General features: G+C 37.2%; 2 protein-coding genes across 4 annotated transcripts in view; one reads left to right on the top strand and one right to left on the bottom strand.

Moving 5' to 3' along the window:
- Positions 1-23,527, top strand: part of LOC101898963 (carbonic anhydrase 2) — a 45,095-nt gene extending 21,568 nt beyond the window's left edge. The window contains exons 1-4 of one of the 3 annotated variants that reach the window (XM_059121862.1): positions 10,068-10,348; positions 17,313-18,135; positions 18,200-18,336; positions 23,252-23,527. In XM_059121862.1, the coding sequence (XP_058977845.1) occupies positions 17,661-18,135; positions 18,200-18,336; positions 23,252-23,392 (753 nt within the window). In that variant the 5' untranslated portion in view covers positions 10,068-10,348; positions 17,313-17,660 and the 3' untranslated portion in view covers positions 23,393-23,527. Of the gene's footprint in view, positions 1-10,067; positions 10,349-13,580; positions 13,674-17,312; positions 18,136-18,199; positions 18,337-23,251 lie in introns of those variants that run through there. The other 2 variants (XM_059121863.1, XM_059121861.1) reach the window with 2 other exon arrangements.
- On the bottom strand, positions 6,126-10,025 carry LOC101899647 (putative carbonic anhydrase 3). Its single transcript, XM_059121860.1, has 5 exons — positions 10,010-10,025; positions 7,236-7,529; positions 7,028-7,180; positions 6,733-6,968; positions 6,126-6,671 (listed from the first exon to the last, which is right to left on the bottom strand). The coding sequence occupies exons 2-5, from the start codon at positions 7,507-7,509 to the stop codon at positions 6,237-6,239; spliced, it is 1,098 nt and encodes a 365-aa protein (XP_058977843.1). The 5' UTR covers positions 7,510-7,529; positions 10,010-10,025; the 3' UTR covers positions 6,126-6,236.
- Positions 23,528-27,189: the final 3,662 nt, after the last annotated feature.

The raw sequence follows: 27,189 nt of genomic DNA, 5'->3' as shown, positions 1-27,189 counted from the left end.
TAACAGATATAGCGGACCGAAGAATTCCATTTTTATACTTCATCTAATACAGAGAAAAATATTGGTATGGGCAAAATTACAAGAAAATCGGACATTTATATCCAATTTTATGCGAAATCATAAATTTCGACAAATTCCATATTCATCCCAGGTTTCTGGTTGAGAGAAATATTTAGATATAGCAAGTTGTAAGGAACCGCCTACATGTTTGGCAAAGTTATGACTGATATAAGTATTGGAAATTGTGACCCTTTGTGGGTGAGGTACAAGAAGGGTTTGGCAGATACACATCATCACCACAACAGATTCTGCCCTAGCAAAAATATTTGGATGTGTGAAATTTAAAGAGAGTTGGATGGTTATTTTGTTTTCTTTGAGCGTTTCATTTTTCAAAAATCTTGAACCCTATGTGGGGCAGGTAGCAAAAGAAATAGTCCGATCTCTACCATATTTATAACCGATCTTGTGTTGATGAAAATATTGAGATGTACCAATCTATAATGAAATCGGATGTTAATTTCGCGTTTTATGAGCTTAATGGATATTCAAAATTTCGACCTTTTGTGGGGGAGGTACCAGAAGGAGTGGATCGATATATCCCATTTTCACACCAGACCTTGGGTTAATAAAAATATTGGGATGTGTGAAATTTGAAGAGAACCGGATGCTTATTTCGGATTTATGATCGTTTTGGTTATTCAAAACTTTGATCCTTTGTGGGGGAGGTACCAGGAAGAATGGTCCGATCTCTACCATATTTATAGCAGATCTTGTGTTGATGGAAATATTGGGATGTGCCAAGTCTGAATGGAATCGGATGTTAATTTCGCGTTTTATGAGCTTCATGGATATTCCAAATTTTAATACTTTGTGGGGGGAGGTGCCAGAAGGAGTAAACCGATATATCCCATTTACACACCAGACCTTGGGTTAATAAAAATATTGTGATGTGTGTAATTTCCAGAGAACCGGAAGCTTATTTCGGATTTTATGATCGTTTTTGTTATTCAAAACTTTGATCCTTTGTGGGGGAGGTACCAGAAAGAATGGTCCGATCTCTACCATATTTATAGCACCTCTTGTGTTGATGGAAATATTGAGATGTGCCAAATCTGAATGGAATCGGATATTAATTTCGCGTTTTATGAGCTTCATGGATATTCCAAATTTTGATCCTTTGTGGAGAAGGTACTGGATGGAGTGGACCGATATTGTCCATTTTCGCACCTGCTATAGCATTAATAAAAATATTAGGGTTTGCAATGTTGAAGCAAAATGGGATTATCCTTTCCCCTTCTGTGCAGTTTTTTTTTTTTTTTTTTTTTTTTTTTTTTTTTTTTTTTGAAAATTTTGACCTTTTGTTGGTGAGGTGCCAGAAGGAGTGGATCGATATTGTCCATCTCCGAACTCGATCTAAGTTTGACAATAATATTACGATGTACCAAGTTTGGATCAAATCGGATATTCCCTTCGAGGGTTATCGTGCGCATCAGCCAGACCTATTGGAAACTTTTAGAGAAGATCTCCCAACGAGAAGCAATTTATGGCTACAATTCATTTCAGAAACCATATTAAGTTGTCTTCTATGGACGTGAGCCCAGCATCTGGTACATCACGCATATTTTAACATTTTCTAAAAATTATTAAATATTTCATATAAAGTGAAGGAAGTAACCGATATAGTCCAAGCCTGGCACGTCGCAATATTTATATCACATTTATTTAGGAGCGACAATATTGGCCCATTCCTTCGGAACCTACTCCATAGAGGGTCGAAAATTTGAATAATCATAACAGAAGTCAAAATATATTTGAATAATCGAACATTGCCAACAGCTCCTCTCATGCCTACAAAAGAAATCTTGGTATGGTATTAAATACTATTCGTCTACGACTTTTAAAGGCCTTATGGAAGGTTTTACTGAAGACTTTCTAAAGATCGTCTATAAGATTGAAAAAAGTCTCTACGGTAAGAAAACATTTCAAGATACCTTTTATTAGACAGAACTCATATTAAGTAGTGTTCTATGGATGTGAGTCTTTTTTAGCATGCCTTCCATTATTTTCAAACTAAATTCATTCAATTTTCTTTAGAACTATTCACAAATTCTCATTCCACCTTGCCACAACGCTGTTTGACAATAGTTTTGCAGGTTGATGTAACATTCAATTCATCACTGTTGAATAGACTGTGGAGGGCGGGAGGTAGGGTGTTGAGGGGCCAGACAATGTTGTTGAAGTCATTGTCTGACTTTAGTGAGTGGACATTAACGTCTCTGTTGATTTTTGTTTTGTAACAATTAATTATTTTATTTGTTGATGTTGTTGCTGTTGTTGCTGTTGTAGTAGAACTCACAATTTGTTTTAGAACCCCGTGGAGTATTTTTGTTTGCTTTTCGGTTTGTTTTTTTTTTTTTTTTCAGTTTTATTTCTAGAGACACTTTTGCTTATCGCCATTTATCGTGCTTACCCGCTTTCCAGCAATTATTATTTGTTGTTGTTTTTTTTATAGAATTTTCTTATTTTTTTTATCTGCCTTTTTGCAATTTTTTTTTTGATCACAAAGATTAAACAGCAACGTCAACCACTCAGTAATGACAAATATTTGTTCCAATTATAATTTTTTGTTCTTCCCTTATCCCGCCTCCTCACCCTCCTTTGTTTTTTTCTTTTTGGAGAATTTTTGTGATGTCTTGACATGCGATCTATGGACTTTAGCCATATTTAATTTGATAATGAAATATTGTGTGACCACAAAAACAACAACAACACCAACAACATTCCGTGTGCGGGATGTGTCAACCAAACACGTATTCCAATTGAAAACCACAAAACGCAATTTATCGATGTCAGGTTATTTTCCTTCAATCAAATCGTTGATGATGATAATGATGACGATCTTTTTTTTGGTGATTGTATTTCTAAGAAGTTGGATTAGTAGATTATTTTCCTTCAATCAAACCGTTGATGATGACGATCTTGTTTTTGGTGATTGTATTTCTAAGAGGTTGGATTAGATGTCTGCTAGGATAAACTTTTTTTAAATTTGAGAATTAAACAATTGTTTTATTTGGTTTTTTTTTTTCCAGGCAATTAAAAAATGTTTTTTTTTTTTTTAATTTGAAATTAAAAGTTAATAATTGTTTTATTTTTTCTTCCAGGTAATTAAAAGAATATATTTTTGGAATCCTTATCTCCAGAGATTGGTAAGAATATAAAATAGTTGTATGTTTTTTAAATAATAAATTTATTTATTTTTACATAGAGCCATAGAATGAACATTCATGGATTTTTAAGAAAATATGCCTAAGGACTATTAGAACAATATCCGTATATATGTGGATGACCCTGCAGGAAGTTGCATACTTCAAAGAGAATACTGCAACTAATATGGGGTGATATAAAAACAGATTTTTTCAACTTGGGCCTAAAGGAGAAAGAGTTGTCAGTAAGTCGGTTGCCAGTGGGGTACCCCATACCTTGGGTTTCCCCATCCATTGCAGCTGAAGAACGTCAGCTGCATAGACAAACAAGGTTAGTTTTGGCGCAATTACGTTCAGGATGGTGTAGTCGTCTCAATTCGTATTGGGCACGATTTGATGAAGATGTGCGTGACGCCTGCCCGGCGTGTGATACAGGCCCGCACAATACGCTGCACTTCCTTAATTGCACAGCCAAACCTACCCAACTCACTCCAGAAGATCTCTGGCTATAGCCCATTAAAGTGGACGAATTTCTAAACCTGGAGCTGGAACCAGATTAGCAGAACGCAAACACTTACATGTACTACTGCTACAACAACATACCTTGGGTTCCTTTCGCCCCATTTACGACTCTCTGGGTTAAAATAAGGCTAAATATTTTTAAATAACCTTCTCAGGCATATGAGGACTAACTCAGAAAAATTAAAAAAAAAAATCCGCAATTTTTGAGGAGATTAAAAATTAATGTTATTAGTCCGATGAAAAACTAGTTTTTGAAAAACTTATGCTGAGTTAAAAAAAAAAACTTTTTTTAAATCCACCATTTTTGATCAGATGAGTCGAACCGAACTTCCTACGCAGGGGGAATTCTCCCATATCTCCCATTCTTCTCATATCTCGTCTCCTGCATTTTTTTAAATCCACCTTTTTTGGTCAGATGATTCGAACCCCTTCCTACGTAGGGGGAATTCTCTCATATCTCCCATTTTTCTGGTGGTTAACTGGGTATTTAAAAAACTTTTTTAAGAGTTAGGCTCGAAAATAAAGCGATTTCCCTTCCAACGACGTCATTCGTATACCTATTTATATATATTTTTGTTGGATATATCGAGATGTACCAAGACTAAATGAAATCGGATATTAATTTCGCGTTTTATGAGCTTCAAGGCTTCAAGGGATGTGTGTAATATGAAGAGAACCGGATGCTTATTTCGGGTTTTTGATAGTTTTGGTTCTTCAAAACTTTGAGCCTTTGTGGGGGAGGTCCGATCTCTATTATCTTTACAACAGATCTTGTCTTGATAGAAATATTGATAAATGGAATCGGATGTTAATTTTGCGTTTTATGAGATTCGTGGTTATTCAAAATTTTGATACTTTTGGGGGAGGTACCAGGGTGGACCGATAGATTCCATCTTCACGCCAGTCCTGGGTAATAAAAATTTGTGTAACTTAAAGCCAATCGGACTCTTGGACTCATTTTATAAGATTTAAAATTATTCAAAATGTTGACCCTTTGTGGGGGAGGTACTTGATGGTGTGGACCGATATTGTCCATTTTCGCACCTGACGTAGCACTGATGCAAATATTCGGATATGCAAAATTGGATTATCATTCCTCTTTTTGTGCTCTAACTTTTTTTTGTATTTTCTAACTTTTGTCCGGGAGGTACCAGAAGGAGTGGACCGAAATTGTTCATCTTCGAACTCGTTCTAAGTTTGATAGTAAAATTACCATGTACCATGTTTGGACCAAATCGGATACTCCGTTCGAGAGTTATCGTCTGCACCAGCCAGAGAGACGGACGGACATGAGGCACGTTTTGGCCGTATCAAATGATATATACCCTCTGTAGCCATATGACTGAGGGTATATATACAGGATGAGATGAAAAAACTGCAACTAACTTTAGGCTGCTGTAATTTCTAAGCCAGTGGCCGAAAAATGATTCGTGAGCTGAACATATCGCAATATCCAATTCGGCAAATATTAAAAAATGAGCTCGGGGTAAGGCCATTGAAATTCCAAAAAGTGCAAGAACTTACACCGCCGTAACAGAAAGAAAATAGACTCAAAAGAGCTTCGCTTGGTCGGAAGTGGTGAACTGCCGAATTTGGTTTTCTCCGCTCCGATGAGAAAACATTTGTTGTCCAACAGTTTGTAGATAGACAAAATGATCGAGTTTACTTGCCAAAGAAGTCAGCTGAAAATGTTCACCTTCAGTGGGCCACCAGAATAAATGGGGAATATTATCACGAAAATATTCTGGAGGGTGTATTAAAGCCTTGGGCACGCAAATATTTTGGCCGCAGGCCTTGGACATACCAACAGGACTCAGCTTCATCGCACTCAGCACGCTCCACCCAAGAATGGTTACAAAATGAGGTTCCTCGGTTCATTTCCAGCGCACAATGGCCACCAAAATCTCCGGATACCAATCCGTTGGACTATTGTGTCTGGAGTATTTTGGAAAGCAAGGTTGGCACTAAAAAATACCAAAGTGTCGATCACCTCAAGCAAGTGCTTCACCGAGAATGGGCCAAAATACCGCAGAGCAACATTCGGGCAGCGTGTGACGTTTTCATTGGCCGTTTCAAGGCCATATTTCATGCCAAAGGTGACCAATTCGAAAAAATCTAAACTTAAATATTGTCCTCAAAATTCCAGAAAAAATATTCTTTAAAAATAAACAAATATTGTCCCTTTAGTCCATGAAAAAACTCTTTGGCAGTAGAGTCCTAGAAAATATATTCTTTAAAAAACCACCTTTGACATTGTCCTTAATAAAATTCTGGAAAATGCACAAAGTTCCTATATTTTTGTAAAAAGTTTTTAAAATTTAAAAACGAAAAATTGACATTGTAGTTCTTGAAAAAGTTCTCTAATAATCCACGAATATTTTCGACGAAAAAATATTTGAGAAAAACTATGGTTTTATTGGCTCTCTCAAAAATTATTTTGAAACAAATATATGATTATTTAACTATTCAAAAATACATAGTTACAGTAGTTAAAAAATATAAACATTCAATTCAATCCAAATTCTCTGAATTCTCTTCGGCTGCTGAGGCCATCACATCTTGAGATTGATATGACTCCCCCCTATCCATTAATGCACAAGCTTCCATGGGACTGTATTGATTCAAATTCACCACTCGTGATTCATTGATGTTTTGAATGGGCCGGGAATTACGAACGATACGTGATTTCCCATCGCCACTCAACAATTGGCGAAATTCGTTCAATTGTCTTTCACCAATTGCCAAGGGTTCGGGAAGAATGAACCATTCCACACCCTGATAACAGGGTGGTTGTGTCAATGATCCACCATAGCTATAGAAACCACTGCGAAATTGATGACACAAATAGCTGAGGGGAAATGGAGGAATTTCCACATGGGTTCCAGGCATTCGTATGCGGGGTAGATTTTGTACAATGGGCTCCAAATAGGGGTTATTGGAGGATATCTGAAATGTAAAATCATATTTTCCTTATTTTCACAAATTTAAAACTTCTTTGCTTTTTTACATCATAGAAATAGGCCACCATTAGCAGATCATAACTGGAGGCATTTTCCCCAGGCGGTCCGGTGCGATGCATAGCCTGTAACTCCATGGGATAGTGGCGATAATTTAGCATATGTTCAGAACCCTCACTATTCGATTGGCTCCAATGGAAACATAACTCAACAAAGGTATAGCTGGCCAATAGATCAGCCCCACTCAAGGTGGGTGTATTGCCGGAAAACGAGGCTCGTAATACAACTAGAGGGAAGAATCGCATACAGTGGGAAGGACTTTTATTATATCAAATCTCTATTCACCTGTGTGACCTGTATTTTCCAGAATTACGGCACTGGGCAAATCTTCATAATGATTCCATGTCAGCAACTCTCGTATGGGAAATTTCTGAACACTGGCCTCAATTATATTGATGGGTGATTGATTGGCTCCAGAACATGGCCATGTGTGAGGTCCTGATACCAAAAAAAGATTTATTTCAGATCCTCTTTTCAACATCCTTCAAATTACCTCTTTCAACTCCATAATCGAAATTTGTTAAACATCTTCGACCACAAACCGCATTGGTTTCCCCTCCTGTGGCAAATGCCATACCACAACTTCTGGCTGCCACACTGCCCAGTTCGCAAAGAATTTTGGCACTTTGGATATTGAATAGAAATACCAAAGCTATCAAACAGCTAAGTAAAAAGACCACCAAGGGATATTCCAATGCTGTCATTAGTATATTATAGATGCAGCGACATCCAAGGCCCATCAGGGAGCACAGAGTACATTCCACCATTTTGATGGGGATCTTCGAAACTATCCCGAGAAGAAAAATCGAAAATATAAAGTTATATTTTCTGATATGTTTAGACAATGGTCTTCGGTTTGAACTGTTATTTTTTCGACAGATATTTCATAGACGAAGTGACAACACTAAGCTGGGTTGATAACATGTTTTTCCAAAGGGGCAGGAGAGCAAAAAATAAATTTAAAAAATATATTTTACTACATTAGGTGTGTATTTTTTTATAAAAGAACTTTTTTATTGAATGAAAGCTAAAAATGTCGGGAATAGCATCAAATTTTAGAATAAGTTTAGATTTGTTCGAATTGGTCACCTTTGACACGAATTATGGCCTTCAAACGGCCAATGAAACGTTAACACGCTGTCCGAATGTTGCTCTGCGGTATTTTGGCCCATTCCCGGAAGCGCTTGCTTGAGGTGATGAACACTTTGGTATTTTTTAGTGCCAACCATGCGGAGAGCGACCATCGACTATTATGACGGTCCAAACCATCACCATGGCCGGCGCTTGAATTCTGGTGTCCAAACGAAGGTGCACATTTTCAGCTGACCTCTTTGGCAAGTAAACACGATCACTTTGTTTTTAGAAACGGCTGGACAACGAATGTTTTCTGATCGGGGAAAACCAAATTCGTCAGTTCACCACTTTCGGCCAAGCGAAGCAACTCTTTAGCTCTTTTGAGTCTTTTTTCTTTCTGTTGCGGTGTAAGTTCTTGCACTTTTTGGAATTTCAATGGCTTTACCCCGAGGTCATTTTTTAATATTTGCTGAATGGAATATTGCGATATGTTCAGCTCACGAGCCATTTTTCGGCCACTGCGACGCGGGTTTCGATCAAGTCGCTTCTTAACTTTTCGAATTATTTCTGCTGATGTTGCTGTTTCGTCCGTTTCCGCCCACTTCTTTGACTTCGGGCTACGCTACCAGTATCACGGTAACGAGCGATAGTACGAGACACAAAAGATTTATTCACATTTAAATGTTGGAGTGCTCTAACTATAGCCACTTGTGGTTTTCCAGCAAAATATAAAGAAATCACACTATCACGCTTGAATTCCATCAGAAATAACTTTTTCTGGAAAATTTTTAACAAAATGCTTTTTTACCCTTGTAGACATTAGAATGAGCTGTCACTGGAATAATTTTAACAGCTGTCGGACGAGTGGCTTAGAAATGACAGCTGTCTAAAGTTGGTTGCATTTTTTTATCTCACCCTGTAAGTGTACTTAAGAAAATGGTCTGCCTAGTCAGGGAATCGCTTTGAAACATTTGCAAATGATATTGGGATCTATGTCTGCGTTCCTGCAATGAGTCCCTTTTTAGTACGCTCCTCGTTGTTCTTGTTCCAGTTTAAATTTTGGTTCTCACCAAGGTATTTGGTGCATCTGTGTTAATTGTTTATAATCATATAAATTCCCATAGATTCCATTCTATTGCATAATAGATTAAAAAAATTCCTAGACGTCAGTCTACTTTTTGTTATTTTTGACAATAACCTTAGAAATCGCACGATAACATTTTATTGATGATTATGATGATAAAATAGCAACGCCGTTAATAACAACGATTATCACAATAATCATTATAAATGACGTTTGTTTGCATTTGCGTGTGTGTGTCCATGTGTCATAAAATGTCATTTGCAAAAAAATCTATCGTCGGTCTTATCTGAAGCAATTGCATTTTGGACTACTTTTTCTTCTCACTTCCCTCTCTCTCTCTATCCTATCTCTCCTACGTAAAAGAAATGCTCTCTATACAATTGACAGCTAATCAGATGGACAAGATTTGATAATAAAATGATGATTTGATTTTTAATAACAACAACAAAAACTCCTCTGAGAGGGAACACTCAAGAGTGCACTGAGAGAAAACTAACATGGAGTTACGGAATTAATAGAAAAAGGAATTCAATAACCTACGTGGGATAATGTAGAATAATATTTGAGTATGGAATTCGTTAATAAGGGTTACATATGTTTAAAAAATTGAAATGATATATAAAATTGTTTTTTAGGAAGAAATTAGATTCATGTTCATTCGACCATCTGTCAAGCCTCTTACTAAGATACCCTTCCTATACATTATTCTCCATTGCCGGAAAGTTGTTGTTCTCAATTGCCAACTGAGGCATATGATTTTGATTTCCCGCCTTAAACTTTCTCCACCTAGCTCACTGAATAACCTTCACGCCCAATTTCACTTAAATGCAATTATTGATTAGTTTTTGTGACATAATTACACGTTCCTCAAACGAAATTTATGATCAGCGAGATAAAATTGGAAGCAAAAAAAATCAACAAATTCCTGTTTCATTTGGCTAGGGTGTAATCGCTTCATGTCTGGATTGTTGCTGTTCAGTTTGCTGTTCTTTTTTTTTTTTTGCATTTGCTAATCGCTGCCTAATCAGTCGCTTGATAAGAATTGCGACAAGATCTGCTGCCGGTTGTTATCTACGATTCGTTAGACCTCTCGTATATGTTTGTGTTACCTTTAAAATACCCAGTTTCTATTTTTTTGTTATTTGCATTGAAAATCCCCTCGGAACGGCGAAACACTTCATTTATTTTTGAAACCGCAAAGTGTTCGGACGCGCGACAGACAACCACATCTGTTGAAGTGAGAGATCGATCGTATGGTTGAGCGACAACCAATGGAAAGAAACTAATTCACGTGATTATTTGTCGGGAAATTAAAACCAAATAAATACATAAAAATATTAAAAATTGTGCTCGAAACGTTGCAAATCGACGGGAAAATTACGAAGTCTGAGAAAAATAAAAATAAATATAAAAATTGTGGCAAATTGCATTACAACAATTGAGAAAATGTAATTATAAATATTTGTAAAATATTTTTTTTATACATATAATAATTAAATAGAAATAAAGTGTACTTGAAATAACACCGAGTGATAAAAAATTAGTTTTACGACTGTAATGTCTTGATATTTAAATTCAAATAATATTTTCCCATAAATAAGTTAAAAAAATAAGCCCTGCAATTTTAAATCCATAGATCAGCAAAAAAAAAAACAAAAACAACGCAATTTCAATTTTAAAAATTTTAAAATGGGAATACTTGAATAGTATCTTAAAATTTCTTAAAATTTTTAATAAAAAAAATTAGAAACAAGTCAAAAATTCGACGTTTCCAAACTTTTTCAAAAATCTACGCATATTTATCCAAACTTCGTCATAATTTTTTTATATAAACTATTAAAATTTTGAGACATTGTTAAAATAATTCAAAAAAAAAAAAAAACTAAACAAAAACTCAAACATTAAAAATATATGTTTATTTGACCATTTTTTTTTTCCAATTTTTTATTGAAATCGGTTAATGCTTTAATTGAAATTTAATGTTTTAATTTAATTTTTATTATTTATTTATTTTAAAAAATCTAAATTTAATTTACATAAAAATTTTAAATTTGATTTTTAATTTAAAAAAAAATAATAAAAACCCAGTAAAAAAACTCAATGTTCGGCAGTTGTTGAAAATCTCAAACTTTTTCAAAAATCAACGAATATTAATTAAATTGTATACCCTTATAGCCATATGGCTAGAGAAGAGGGTATATATCATTTGTTAAGACCAGGTCTCTTTGGACCAAATCCGTTTCAGGACATTTGGAGTTGATCCAGCGTCCGTCCATCTGTCTGTCTGGTACGCCCGCTAACTCCCGAAGAAAGTATTCGATTTGATTCAAACTTGGTACATCGTAATATTATTGTCAATTTTCGACCGAGTTCGGAGAAAGGCAGTCTCGGTCCTCCTTCTGGTATCTTCCCCACAAAAGGTCGAAATTTCCAAAGAAAATAAATTGCTGCCCAAAAAGAGAAAGGATAATCCGATTTATCTCCAACATTGCAAATCCAGGTGCGAAGATGGACAATATCGGTCCACTACATCCAGTACCTCCCCCACAAAGGGTCAACATTTGGAATTATTATAACTCTTATAAAATGTGATGTAAGAGCCCAATTGTCTTTAAATTTCTCACATCCCAATAATTTTACTTACCCAAGGTCTGGTGTGAAGATGGAATATATCGGTTCACTCCTTCTGGTACCTCCCCCACAAAGGATCAAAATTTTGAATATCCATGAAGCTCATAAACAAACGAAATTAACATCCGATTCCATTCAGACTTGGCATATTTCAATATTTCTATAAACACAAGGTCTGTTATAAAGATTGTAGAGATCGGATCATTCCTTCTGGTACCTCCCCCACAAAGGGTCAAAATTTCGAAAAACCAAAACGATTATTATATCCGAAATAAGCATCCGGTTGTCTTTAAATTACACACATAACAATATTTTTATTAACCCAAGGTCTGGTGAGAAATTGGGATATGTCGGTCCACTCCTTCTGCTACCTCCCCCACAAAGGGCCATCATTTTAAAAAACAACACGATCATAAAATCCGAAATAAGCATCCGGATCTCTTCATATTTCACACATGCCATTATTTTAACACAAGGTCTGCTGCGATATCGGTCCACACCTTCTGGTACCTCCCACACAAAGGTCTGGTACCTCCCCACAATGGGTCAACATTTCAAATAACTAAAACGATCACAAAACCCAAAATAAGCGTCCTGTTCTCTTCAAATTACACACATCACAAAATTTTTATTATCTCAAAGTCTGGTGTGAAGATGGCATATATCGGTCCATTCCTTTTGGTACCTCCCCTACAAAAGGTCAAAATTTTGAATATCCATGAGGCTCATATATTTTTAATAATAATTACTATTATTAATTTAATTATAATTTAAAGGACAAATAGCCCTAAGTCCTTGAAATTATTCTTCAAAAAAGAAATTCGTAATTTTGCCACATCCTTGCAAATGCCTTTATGCTCGCCCACCCACTGTTTTCCCGTTGTTCCTCTCCCCTGTCCGCCTATTTACAAACACTCAAAGGAGTAACCAAATGATAGCCTATCGTGACAAACCAACCATTCGCCTAAATGATAAATAAATTATTCAATTTCATTGGCATTGTTAATCAATTGGTTTCTTGCTGGTGGGGCTTCTTCTGCTGTCAAATCGTTAGGTTCGTTCCTCCGTGATAAGTGTAAATTGCGATGGCCTGCCTGTGGAAGGGGGGAGAGAAGTGTCAAAGACATTTTTATTAATTTGTGAAAATGCATGCAACTGGCTAAATGTGTCAAATGATCCGTCTTCTTTTGCTGGCTGGTTGGATGGACGGATAGATAAATGTGTGACGTGAGTTTGCGTTTATTACCAACATATCTAGTTCGTCGAACCGCTCGGCAAGGATATGGAATATATCCTTGCCCTTGCCATTAAATAATAAATTTGATGAATGCCTTTATTGCCTGATATAACAGCAATGAAACCGTTTACTTGGCCAAAACAGTGGCAAGCAAAAGTTGTCTAACAATATTTTTTTAAGGTGCAACATAGTCATTTCGGGGATTTTTAAAATATATCTTTCTTCAAGCTTATTTTAATATATTCTTTTATAGAGAGAACGGGAAGAGAGAGCAGCGGAAGAGGTCAAATATACAATTTGAACAGGAAAATTCAATAGCCCCTCTCTTTATTTGTAAGTTCTCTAATTTCAACTTTACGTAGTGGCCACTTTCGCTCTCTTTGGTTTGCTTCTCCCTGCCTATCCACACAACTGTTTTGCCATTGTCTTAGGACTGCTGCTGCCAATAAATTTTTTCATATTTTCATTCACTATTGACATTGAAATATTGAAAACAACTGAAACTCTTTTGTCATAAAACAAACATCAAGCAGACCCCCCCATACCACCACCCACCCAGTACTGTTGGTCATTTGTGAAACCTTTTATGCAGAGAGAGAGGTGGAGAGAGGAAGAGAAAATGGGAGTGAGAGGTGTTTGCTGTTGCATTGAAAAGGTATTGAAGACGAAGACGAGACGACACAAAAACATAAGTCAGTCAGAATGAATTTAAAAGTCGTTTAATGTATTCTAACACCCCCACCCTCCATCTCCCCGCTCCCTCTTTCCGATTATTTGCTGAGAATTCAAACGGTTCGATTGTCTGAATTCATTACCAAGACAATTGAATTGAATAGTTCGATTTTGAAATTTGTACGGTTAACATTCAATTTTTACTACTACTACTCTTTGTAATTATCCTTCAGGTAAATGTCCTTGGACTAACCGTGGATTTTTTAACATATTTTCTCAAGGACCACACCGGACCATCAATATTGGGATTTGTAAGGATTTTTTTCAAGACCTATTAAATATGGATTTTAAATATTTTTTTAGAGGACAACCGGCTAACATTCGATTTTTACCCCTCTTTTAATTATCCTTCAGGTAAACGTCCTTGGACTATCTGTGCATTTTTTAACATATTTTTTCAAGGACCCACAATATTGGGATTTGTATGTTTTTTTCCAAGATCCACCAGACCTATTAAATTTGGATTTTTTATCAATTGTTATAGCGGACAGCCGGACCTATAAAATTTGAATTTTTTAAATATTTTCCCAAAGACAACTAGACCTATTACATTTGTGCGGTTAACATTCAATTTTTACTACTACTCATTGTAATTATCCTCCAGGTAAATGTCCTTGGACTAACCGTGGATTTTTAAACACATTTTTTCAATGACCATCGGACCCTCATAATTGCGATTTGTCAGGAATTTTTCTACAAGGACCACCAGGTCTATTAAATTTGGATTTTTGATCAATTTTTAAGAGGACAGGCGGACCTATAAAACTTGAATTTTTAAATATTTTCTCAAGGACTACACCTTTTAAATTTGTGCTGTTATCATTCGAATTTTATTATCTTTTAATAATCTTTCAGGAAAACGTCCTTGGACTAACTGTGAATTTTTAATATTTTTTTCCAAGGACCCACAATATTGGAATTTGTAAGGATTTTTATCCAAGATCCTACTAAATTTGGAATTTTGACCAATTTTTTAGAGGACAGGCGGACGTATAAAACTTTTTTTGAAACACTTTCTCAAGGAAAAATAAACCTATTAAATTTGTGCGGTTAACATTCAATTTTTAATACTTTTTGTAATTATCCTCCAGGTAAATGTCCTTGGAATAAAAGTGTATTTTTTTAACATATTTTCTCAGGGACCTCCGGACCCACAATATTGGGAATTTTTCTTCAAGGACCACCAGAGCTATTAAATGTGTTTTTTAAATAAAGGGAAACTGGACTTATAAATTTTGGATTTTTTAATGTTTTTCAAGGACAACTGGGCCTATTTAACGGAGATTCCTTAAAAGTATTGATAAATGACCGACAGGCTAGTTAAATGTTTTCTTTTTCTTTTCATTTTTTAAGAATTTTGAAACCAAAAAAATACTTTTTAGACTTGTATTCCAAAATAATTTTTTTTCGAGGACCACCAGACCTATTTATTGAGAGTTTGAAAAAAATTGTTACGAGGACCCACCAGTTCTCCTTTTTCAAAAAAAAAAATTATTAAAAAATGTACCATCTTTATAACAGCACTTGTTGATGGAAATATTGATATGAGGCAAGTCTGAATGGAATCGGATATTAACTTCGTGTTTTATGACCTTCATGGATACCCAAAATTTTGACCCTTTGTGGGGGAGGTACCCGAAGCAGTGGACGGATGTATTCCATCTTTACACCAGACCTTGGATTAATAAAAATATTGTTATGTGTGTAAATTGAAGAAAACCGGATTATTATTTCGAATTTTATGATCGTTTTGGCCATTTAAAATGTTAACTCTTTGTGGGAGACGTACCAGAAGGAAAGGTCCGATCTTTACCATATTTATAACAGATCTTGTGTTGATAAAAATATTGAGATGTGCCAAGCCTAAATGGAATCGGAAGTTAATTTCCCGTTTTATGAGCTTCAAGGATATTCAAAATTTTTACCCTTTGTGGTAGAGGTACCAGAAGGAGTGGGCCGATATTTCCCATCTTCACAGCAGATCAAGTGTTTGTGGAAGTAATGGGATTTGTGAAGTATGACGAGAACCGGATGCTTATTTCGGATTTTATAATCGAAATTTTGAACCTTTGTGAGGGAGGAACCAGAAGAAATGGTCCAATCTCTACCATCTTTACAACAGACCTTATTTTGATGGAAATATTGAGATGTGCCTGAAGTCTGAATGGAATCAAATGTTAATTTTGCGTTTCATGAGCTTCATGGATATTCAAAAATTTGACTCTTGGTGGGCGAGGTACAAGAAGTAGTGGACCGATGTATTCGATCTTCACAACAGATCTAGTGTTTGTGGAAATAATGGGATAATATTATTTATTATCGTTTTGGTTATTCAAAACCTTGACTCTTTGTGGTGGAGGTACCTGAAGTAATGCTCCGATCTCTACCATCTTTATAACCGATCTTGTGTTGATGAAAATGTTGAGATTTGACAGTCGTAAAAGAATCGGATGTTAATTTCGCGTTTTTTTTTTTTTTTTTTTTGAGCTTCATGGCTATTCTAATTTTTGACCCTTTGTGGGGGAGGTACCAGAAGGAGTGGAGCGATATTACACATCTTCACATCAGACCTTGGATTAATAAAAATATTTTCATGTGTGTAATTTGAAGACAAACGGACATTTTATAAAAGTTATAATTATTCCAAATTTTTACCCTTTGTGGGGGAGGTACTTGTTGAAGTGGATCGATATTGTCAATTTTCGCACCAAACAAAGCACTGATGTAAATATTAGGATTTGCAAAGTTTGAGCGTTCGGATTATCCTTCCTCTTTCTATGCAGTAAAATATTTTTTTTGGAAATTTCGAACTTTTGTGCGGGTGGTACTAGAAGGAGTGGACCAATTTTACCCAACTCCAGACTCGATCTAAGTTGGATAAAAATATTACGATGCACCGAGTTTGGACCAAATCGATTGCTCCCTTCGAGAGTTATGGTGCACACCAGCCAACCCGACAGACGGACGGACATCGTTAGATCGACTCCAAATGTTCTGAAACGGATTTGGCCTAAAGACACCTAGGGTCTAAATCCGTTATTTCGATGAGGCACGTTTTTGTCCGTATCAAATTATATATCCTCTCTAGCTATATGGCTGAGGGTATAAAAAATATATTTTTATACCCTCACCCATATGGCTGAGCAGAAATACATATTCGGGGAACTGATGAGGATTGGTGGCTCTTTTCGAAACCTAAGTATTCCCTGCCTTACCTCCTGGTAAACATTACCATCTTCCTCCACTAATAAACAAATGTTGTTGCTTTTTTTTTTTAAAAAACAACGGTAATGGGATTAAACCTGACCATTTTGCAACAACAAAATTTTCTTAACTTTTTATTCGAATTCATTATTTAATTAAATTTTGTAAGACTACTTGTTTTTTAATATCAAAATATATTTTGTTGATTTTTTATTTTCAAAAAATTAACATATTTTATTGGATTTGGTAGTTTGAGTTTGGATTTGAGTAAAATACAAATTCTATTTTTTTAGAATTAAAAAAGATATATATTTTCTTAAAACAAATGTTTAAATATTTTTTTAATTTTAAAAATATATTTTTTTTTAATAAAAAAAAAAATAAAAATGATAATAATGCCCATTTAATAATTTGTCTTCTTTGACAGTGTTTTTTATTTTTCTTCTTGATTTTTTTTTTAAATTTCAACTAAAATAGCTTGAATTGTGAAATTATCCCAGATTTTTTTCTTATAATTTTTTATATGAAATTATTATTAAGTATTTATATATTAATTATTATACATTTTTATTAAATTTTGTTTCTCTCTCCATCATCTCTCCCTGCAGTTCAAACATATCGCCCGTGAGAAGTAAAGCTGACGCATTCCCAATACCGCTGGCAAACTGAAGCTCGAAAAAGATAAATTCATTTCTTGATCCTCAACGAGTTTAATAAAATTCGCCACCACGTCGCAGTTTACTTGGCTACATAAACCACAACACGTTTGTGTTTTTAAAGTTAAGAAAAAATCCTATCACGGCGTTAATATAACATAATTAACGCCTCGAAGCGAGCTTCAGCATCAGTGGACAAAGCTTGGCTTTCAACTCAACTCTCAATTGCAGCAGCAGTAGCCCGACGCCCAGAAGCCTTTAAAAACTGAACAAACCCCGTTCGAAAACCCAAAACACAAGATGCCCGTTCAATCACCTATTGAGATTAGCAATCGTGTCATCGAACACATCGATGACATTGATCCACTTGAGTATCATGGCCACTGGGAGCCGGTGGGCATTGCCCGCGTACACAATACCGGCACCTCGGCCATGGTAACATTTGGCAAACGCAAGGAACAACCCTATCTGCTGGGCGGCTGTTTGGGTGATCAGAAATACATATTCGAACAATTGCATTTTCACTGGGCCGACACGGATGAATCCGGCTGTGAACATACCCTGGAGGGAATGAAATATTCCATGGAAGCTCATGCGGTGCACTACAACTCAAAGTACAAAGATTTCTCAGAGGCAAAGAATAAACCGGACGGTTTGGCTGTTGTGGCATTCTTTATACAGGCGTGTGGTGAAAAGGATTGCCCGGAATTTAAGAAAATCACCGAAGGTATACGTATTGTACAAAAAATCCATACCTCGGCGTCTGTTGATTCAGGTGGGTGACAAATTGAAAACTCTAAGGGATCTGAAAATAATTTTTTATTCTGATTTTATTTTAGATTGCCTTTCATGGATTGGTCTACAGGAGTTAAGCAAACATTACTACACATATAAAGGATCTCTAACAACGGCACCATATTTTGAAAGTGTTACATGGATTATTTATCGGACACCGATATATGTGTCCAAAGGACAGGTATGAAAAACTCTGACACGTCATTTTGAATTGTAAATATGTTTGTCGACTGTGGAAAGACAGCTGTGTTTTGCTTCTGGTTTTTCCCAGGGTAGTTGTCCAGTCTGTTTCGAATTTGAAAAAAAAAAATGGTTGTTGATCTGACGACTGTCGAAGGTCACACTCACATAGATTATAAATATGAAAACGACATAGACGACCTCAAGGTCTTCTATGGCCAATAGAAGACCTCTAGCTCTTCTATGGCCAATAGAAGACCTCTAGCTCTTCTATGGCCAATAGAAGACCTCTAGCTCTTCTATTGACAAATAGAAGACCTCTAGCTCTTTTATTGGCAAATAGAAGACCTCTAGCTCTTTTATGGCGAATGGAAGACCTCTAGCACTTCTATGGCAAATGGAAGATCTCTAGCACTTCTATGGGCAATAGAAGACCTCGAGCACTTCTATGGGCAATAGAAGACCTCGAGCACTTCTATGGGCAATAGAAGACCTCGAGCACTTCTATGGGCAATAGAAGACCTCGAGCACTTCTATGGGCAATAGAAGACCTCGAGCACTTCTATGGGCAATAGAAGACCTCGAGCACTTCTATGGGCAATAGAAGACCTCGAGCACTTCTATGGGCAATAGAAGACCTCGAGCACTTCTATAGGCAATAGAAGACCTCCAGCTCTTCTATAGGCAATAGAAGACCTCCAGCTCTTCTATAGGCAATAGAAGACCTCCAGCTCTTCTATAGGCAATAGAAGACCTCCAGCTCTTCTATAGGCAATAGAAGACCTCCAGCTCTTCTATAGGCAATAGAAGACCTCCAGCTCTTCTATAGGCAATAGAAGACCTCCAGCTCTTCTATAGGCAATAGAAGACCTCCAGCTCTTCTATAGGCAATAGAAGACCTCCAGCTCTTCTATAGGCAATAGAAGACCTCCAGCTCTTCTATAGGCAATAGAAGACCTCCAGCTCTTCTATAGGCAATAGAAGACCTCCAGCTCTTCTATAGGCAATAGAAGACCTCCAGCTCTTCTATAGGCATAGAAGACCTCCAGCTCTTCTATAGGCAATAGAAGACCTCCAGCTCTTCTATAGGCAATAGAAGACCTCCAGCTCTTCTATAGGCAATAGAAGACCTCCAGCTCTTCTATAGGCAATAGAAGACCTCCAGCTCTTCTATAGGCAATAGAAGACCTCCAGCTCTTCTATAGGCAATAGAAGACCTCCAGCTCTTCTATAGGCAATAGAAGACCTCCAGCTCTTCTATAGGCAATAGAAGACCTCCAGCTCTTCTATAGGCAATAGAAGACCTCCAGCTCTTCTATAGGCAATAGAAGACCTCCAGCTCTTCTATAGGCAATAGAAGACCTCCAGCTCTTCTATAGGCAATAGAAGACCTCCAGCTCTTCTATAGGCAATAGAAGACCTCTAGCTCTTCTATGGCCAATAGAAGACCTCTAGCTCTTCTATAGGCAATAGAAGACCTCCAGCTCTTCTATAGGCAATAGAGACCTCCAGCTCTTCTATAGGCAATAGAAGACCTCCAGCTCTTCTATAGGCAATAGAAGACCTCCAGCTCTTCTATAGGCAATAGAAGACCTCCAGCTCTTCTATAGGCAATAGAAGACCTCCAGCTCTTCTATAGGCAATAGAAGACCTCCAGCTCTTCTATAGGCAATAGAAGACCTCCAGCTCTTCTATAGGCAATAGAAGACCTCAAGGTCTTCTATAGGCAATAGAAGACCTTCAGCTCTTCTATAGGCAATAGAAGACATCCAGCTCTTCTATAGGCAATAGAAGACCTCCAGCTCTTCTATAGGCAATAGAAGACCTCCAGCTCTTCTATAGGCAATAGAAGACCTCCAGCTCTTCTATAGGCAATAGAAGACCTCAAGGTCTTCTATAGGCAATAGAAGACCTTCAGCTCTTCTATAGGCAATAGAAGACATCCAGCTCTTCTATAGGCAATAGAAGACCTCCAGCTCTTCTATAGGCAATAGAAGACCTCCAGCTCTTCTATAGGCAATAGAAGACCTCCAGCTCTTCTATAGGCAATAGAAGACCTCCAGCTCTTCTATAGGCAATAGAAGACCTCCAGCTCTTCTATAGGCAATAGAAGACCTCCAGCTCTTCTATAGGCAATAGAAGACCTCCAGCTCTTCTATAGGCAATAGAAGACCTCCAGCTCTTCTATAGGCAATAGAAGACCTCCAGCTCTTCTATAGGCAATAGAAGACCTCCAGCTCTTCTATAGGCAATAGAAGACCTCCAGCTCTTCTATAGGCAATAGAAGACCTCCAGCTCTTCTATAGGCAATAGAAGACCTCCAGCTCTTCTATAGACAATAGAAGACCTCCACTCTTCTATAGGCAATAGAAGACCTCCAGCTCTTCTATAGGCAATAGAAGACCTCCAGCTCTTCTATAGGCAATAGAAGACCTCCAGCTCTTCTATAGGCAATAGAAGACCTCCAGCTCTTCTATAGGCAATAGAAGACCTCCAGCTCTTCTATAGGCAATAGAAGACCTCCAGCTCTTCTATAGGCAATAGAAGACCTCCAGCAATAGAAGACCTCCAGCTCTTCTATAGGCAATAGAAGACCTCCAGCTCTTCTATAGGCAATAGAAGACCTCCAGCTCTTCTATAGGCAATAGAAGACCTCCAGCTCTTCTATAGGCAATAGAAGACCTCCAGCTCTTCTATAGACAATAGAAGACCTCCAACTCTTCTATAGGCAATAGAAGACCTCCAGTTCTTCTATAGGCAATAGAAGACCTCCAGCTCTTCTATAGGCAATAGAAGACCTCCAGCTCTTCTATAGACAATAGAAGACCTCCAGCTCTTCTATAGGCAATAGAAGACCTCCAGCTCTTCTATAGGCAATAGAAGACCTCCAGCTCTTCTATAGGCAATAGAAGACCTCCAGCAATAGAAGACCTCCAGCTCTTCTATAGGCAATAGAAGACCTCCAGCTCTTCTATAGGCAATAGAAGACCTCCAGCTCTTCTATAGGCAATAGAAGACCTCCAGCTCTTCTATAGGCAATAGAAGACCTCCAGCTCTTCTATAGGCAATAGAAGACCTCCAGCTCTTCTATAGGCAATAGAAGACCTCCAGCTCTTCTATAGGCAGTAGAAGACCTCCAGCTCTTCTATAGGCAATAGAAGACCTCCAGCTCTTCTATAGGCAATAGAAGACCTCCAGCTCTTCTATAGGCAATAGAAGACCTCCAGCTCTTCTATAGGCAATAGAAGACCTCCAGCTCTTCTATAGGCAATAGAAGACCTCCAGCTCTTCTATAGACAATAGAAGACCTCCAACTCTTCTATAGGCAATAGAAGACCTCCAGTTCTTCTATAGGCAATAGAAGACCTCCAGCTCTTCTATAAGCAATAGAAGACCTCCAGCTCTTCTATAGGCAATAGAAGACCTCCAGCTCTTCTATAGGCAATAGAAGACCTCCAGCTCTTCTATAGACAATAGAAGACCTCCAGCTCTTCTATAGGCAATAGAAGACCTCCAGCTCTTCTATAGGCAATAGAAGACCTCCAGCTCTTCTATAGGCAATAGAAGACCTCCAGCTCTTCTATAGGCAATAGAAGACCTCCAGCTCTTCTATAGGCAATAGAAGACCTCCAGCTCTTCTATAGGCAATAGAAGACCTCCAGCTCTTCTATAGGCAATAGAAGACCTCCAGCTCTTCTATAGGCAATAGAAGACCTCCAGCTCTTCTATAGGCAATAGAAGACCTCCAGCTCTTCTATAGGCAATAGAAGACCTCCAACTCTTCTATAGGCAATAGAAGACCTCCAGCTCTTCTATAGGCAATAGAAGACCTCCAGCTCTTCTATAGGCAATAGAAGACCTCCAGCTCTTCTATAGACAATAGAAGACCTCCAGCTCTTCTATAGGCAATAGAAGACCTCCAGCTCTTCTATAGGCAATAGAAGACCTCCAGCTCTTCTATAGGCAATAGAAGACCTCCAGCTCTTCTATAGGCAATAGAAGACCTCCAGCTCTTCTATAGGCAATAGAAGACCTCCAGCTCTTCTATAGGCAATAGAAGACCTCCAGCTCTTCTATAGGCAATAGAAGACCTCCAGCTCTTCTATAGGCAATAGAAGACCTCCTGCTCTTCTATAGGCAATATAAGACCTCCAGCTCTTCTATAGGCAATAGAAGACCTCCAGCTCTTCTATAGGCAATAGAAGACCTCCAGCTCTTCTATAGGCAATAGAAGACCTCCAGCTCTTCTATAGGCAATAGAAGACCTCCAGCTCTTCTATAGGTAATAGAAGACCTCTAGCTCTAATATGGGCAATAGAAGACCTGTAGCTCTTCTATGGTCAATAGAAGACCTCTAGCTCTTCTATGGACAATAGAAGACCTCTAGCCCTGCTATGGACAATAGAAGACCTCTAGCCCTGCTATGGACAATAGAAGACCTCTAGCTCTTCTATGGCCAATATAAGACCTCTAGCTCTTCTATGGCCAATAGAAGACCTCTAGCCTATGCCAATAGAAGACCTCTAGCTCTTCTATGGACAATAGAAGACCTCCAGCTCTTCTATGTGCAATAGAATACCTCAAGCTCTTCTATGGGCAATAGAAGACCCCTAGCTCTTCCATGGACAATAGAAGTCCTCTAGCTCTTCTATGGACTATAGAAGACCTCTAGACAGTAGAAGACCTCAAGGTCTATAGGTCTTCTATAGTTGATAGAAGACCTCTATCTCTTCTATGGACACTAGAAGACCTTTTAGCTCTTTTATAGACCGTGAAAGACCTCTAGCTTTTCTATGGACAATAAAAGACCCCTAGGTCCTCATATCGCATAACCTTATCTTCTGTTCTATTTAGAGTCCTTTTTTGTATTTGTTTACTAACTTTTCCTCACCTTATTCCTCCCTCTTGTCTTTCAGGTTCAAGTTTTTCGCAATCTCCAATCATGTCCCAAGGATGAAACCAAGAAAATAGTCAACAACTATCGTGAAATACAAAAGCCCAGCAACAATCCGGAAATTATTTTCGCACGCAATGTTAAACCAAAATCAAAATTATGATCTAATCATTTTCGAAGAAACCTCAAGCTAAGCATTCTAATAATCGTATCATAAATAAAAAATAAAATTCTCTATAGATTCTATAGTTCGGTTCTAAGACATTGTCTCGCCCTAAGATGTTCGAAAACAATAGAATACCTAAAGTATTTCGTTTTATAAATATGTGTGTATGTAACTATATATATATGTAGCGTGTTTGTTTTAGTAGTCAGTCAGTCAGTCAGTCAAAACCGGAAACCTCCATATTGTAACTCCTAGAATTTATGTTGATACTTTTTGGTTGTGTTAAGGCAATATTATGTACTTTTTTTTGGTAATTTATTTTATATTGACTTTGTTTATTATTATTATTTACTACTACTACTACTACTACTTCTTTGTTAATATGTTTAGGTTTCTTGTGGAATTGTATCTGTCATTTCTCCAGTAAAACTGCAACATTTGTTCTTTGTTAAGTTGATGATGGAAAGAGTTTCAAAGAAAATAGTTTCTAGACATTTATTAAGTGCACTTCAAAGCCAATCGAAAACCAACCAAACACACACATACAGAGAAAACTCATTCACTCAAAAAACATGTTCACATTCCGCCCCCCCCTCTAAATATCCATTGCTCGAAAAGTTAGAGACCACAATCATAATATTTCATAGAAATATGCTGAGCTCTGCTTTTTGGTTGGATGTCGTCCGCCCTCCTACATTTTAATATTACTTATTATTACATGTATTTATAAACATTTAATTATTTAAATAATTTTTTTTATATATAACTTAATAAAGGCGAATAAATGAGGAATGAATGACAAAGAATTATTTTTGGTTTTTGTTTTATATGATAATATTTTTTTATGAACTGTAGTGTATTAAAAATGTTGTGGACCACAAAAATTTCAAGGACTTCTACAGGCAGTGGAAGACTTCTTGGCCATCTATAGACAATAGACGACCTCTAGCTCTTCTATAGTCAGAGTATGGCCCCAAGGTCTTCTTTGACAATATACGTACTTATGGTCTTCTATAGACAATAGGCGACCTCTAGCACTTCTATAGACAATAGAAGACATCTAGCTCTTCTATAGACAATAGAAGACCTCAAGGCCCTCTGTAGACAATAAAAGACCTCAATGTCATCTACATACAGGGTGAGATAAAAAAACTGCAACCAACTTCAGAATGTTGTCGTTTCCAAGCCACTCGTCCGACAGCTGTTAAAATTATTCCAGTGAAAGCTCATTATATTGTTTACAAGCTTAGCAAAGCATTTTGGTGAGAATTTTCCAGAAAAAAATTTATTCATGATGGAATTCAGGCGTGATAGTGTGATTTCTTTATTTTTGGCTGGAAAACCATAAGTGGACATCGATAGAGCACTCCAGCATTTAAATGTAAATACATCTTTTGTGTCTCGTACCATTGCTCGTTACCGTGATACTGGTAGCGTAGCCCGACGTCAAGGAAGTGGACGGAAGAAAACAGCAACATCAGCAGAAATGGCTCGAAAAGTAAAGAAGCAACTTGATCAAAACCCGCGTCGCAGTGGCCGAAAAATGGCTCGTGAGCTGAACATATCGCAATATTCCATTCAGCAAATATTAAAAAATGACCTCGGGGTAAAGCTATTGAAATTCCAAAAAGTGCAAGAACTTACGCCGCAACAGAAAGAAAATAGACTCAAAAGAGCCAAAGAGTTGCTTCGCTTGGACGAAAGTGGTAAACTGCTGAATTTGGTTTTCTCCGCTCCGATAAGAAACATTCGTTGTCCAGCAGTTTCAAAAAAAAAAAAAAATGATCGTGTTTACTTGCCAAAGAGGTCAGCTGGAAGTGTGGACCTTCGATTGCCCACCAGAACTCAAGCGCCGGCCATGGTGATGGTGAGGGCCGCCATAACAGCCAATGGTCGCCTTCGCATTAATCGACCGTGGCATCAGAATAAAGGCCGAATATTATCGCGAAAATATTCTGGAGGATGTATTAGAGCCTTGGGCACGCAAACATTTTGGCCGCAGACCATGGGAATGTCCAGCTGGACTCACCACCATCACACTCAACACGCGCCACCCAAGAATGGTTACAAAATGAGGTTCCTCGCTTCATTTCTAGCGCACAATGGCCACCAACATCTCCGGATACTAATCCGTTGGACTTTTAAGTCTGGAGTATTTTGGAAAGCAAGGTTGGCACTAAAAAATACCAAAGTGTCGATCACCTCAAATAAGCGCTTCGCCGGGAATGGCCCAAAATACCGCAGAGCAACATGCGGGCGCGTATGACGGACGGTTTCATTGGCTATCTGAGGGCCATAATTCGTGCCAAAGGTGACAAATTCAAACAAATCTAAACTTATTCTAAAATTTGATGCTATTTCCGACATTGTTTGCTTTCATTCAATAATATTTAAAAAAAAAATCTTAAAATGATGTCGTTTGACTTTGTTGCAGTTTTTTTATCTCCTCTATAGTTAATAGAAGACTTCTAGCTCTTCTATAGACAATAGTCGACCTCTAGTTCTTCTATGGACAGTATAAGTTATGACAGGTGAAAGTATTTAAAATTGTGATCCGTTGCGGGTGAGGTACCAGAAAGGGTTCACAGATATATATCATCTTCACAACAGATCTTGTGTTAGCAAAAATGTTTGTATGTGTGAAATTCGAAGAGAGTTGGATGATTATCTCGCTTTCTTTTTATTTTACAAAATCGTGAATCCTATGTGGGGGAAGTACCAGAAAAAATGGTCCGATCTCTACCATATTTTTAACAGATCTTGTGTTGATAGAAATATTAAGATGTGCCAAGTCTAAATGGAATGGGATGTTAATTTCGCGTTTTATGAGCTTCATAAATATTCAGAATTTTGAACCTTTTATGGGGAAGGTACCAGAAGGAGTAGACCGATATATTCTATCTTCACAGCATAACTTGTGTGAGTATAAATAATGGGATTTGTGAAATATTAAGAAAACCAGATGCTTATTTTGGATTGGATAATCGTTTTGCTTATTCAAAACTTTGACCCTTTTATGGGAGAGGTAACAGAAGGAATGGTCCGATCTCTACCTTCTTTATAACAAATCTTGTGTTTATGGAAATATTGAGATGTACCAAGTTTGAATGGAATCGAATGTTAATTTCGGGTTTTATAAGCTTCAAAGGAATTCAAAATTTCGAACCTTTGTGGGGAAGGTACCAGAGGGAGTAGACCGATATATTCCATCTTCACACCAGACCTTGGGTTAGTAAAAAATATTGTTATGTGTGTAATTTGAAGAGAACGGACGCTTATTTCGGATTTTATTATAGTTTTGGTTATTCAAAACGTTAACCTTTGTGGTGAAGGTACAAGAAGGAATGGTCCGATCTCTACCATATTTTTAACAGATCTTGTGTTGATAGAAATATTGAGATTTGCCAAGTTTGAATGGAATCGTATGTTAATTTCGCGTTTTATGAGCTTAATGGATATTCAAATTTGACCCTTTTGTGTGGGAGGTACCAGAAGGAGTGGACCGATATATTTCATCTTTACAGCAGACCTTGGGTTAATAAAAAGATTGTGATGCGTGTAATTTGAAAACCGTCGGACTCTTACATCACATTTAATAAGAGTTATAATTATTAAAAATTTGACCCTTTTGTGGGAGAGGTACTTGATGGGGTGCACCGATATTGTCCATTTTCACACCTGACCCAGCACTGACGCAAATATTGGGATTTGCAAAGTTGTCGCAAAATCGAATTATCATTTTTTTCTATCCAGTAAAGATTTTAGGAAATGGAAATTGGAAGTTTTGACATTTT

The sequence above is a fragment of the Musca domestica genome, unplaced genomic scaffold (assembly GCF_030504385.1).
Source record: "Musca domestica strain aabys unplaced genomic scaffold, Musca_domestica.polishedcontigs.V.1.1 2, whole genome shotgun sequence".
Classification (NCBI taxonomy): Eukaryota; Metazoa; Arthropoda; class Insecta; order Diptera; family Muscidae; genus Musca; species Musca domestica.
This window is presented reverse-complemented; position numbering and strand designations above follow the sequence as displayed.

What these genes read in the sequence shown, in the direction of transcription:
- LOC101899647 (XM_059121860.1), bottom strand. Translation starts at nt 7,509, where the DNA reads ATGGTGGAATGTACTCTGTGCTCCCTGATGGGCCTTGGATGTCGCTGC. An exon ending in GGAAAATACAGGTCACACAG is followed by an intron (nt 6,969 to 7,027) that starts GTGAATAGAGAT and finishes TCTTCCCTCTAG; the next exon opens with TTGTATTACGAGCCTCGTTT. An exon ending in TGGTGGCCTATTTCTATGAT is followed by an intron (nt 6,672 to 6,732) that starts GTAAAAAAGCAA and finishes TTTACATTTCAG; the next exon opens with ATATCCTCCAATAACCCCTA.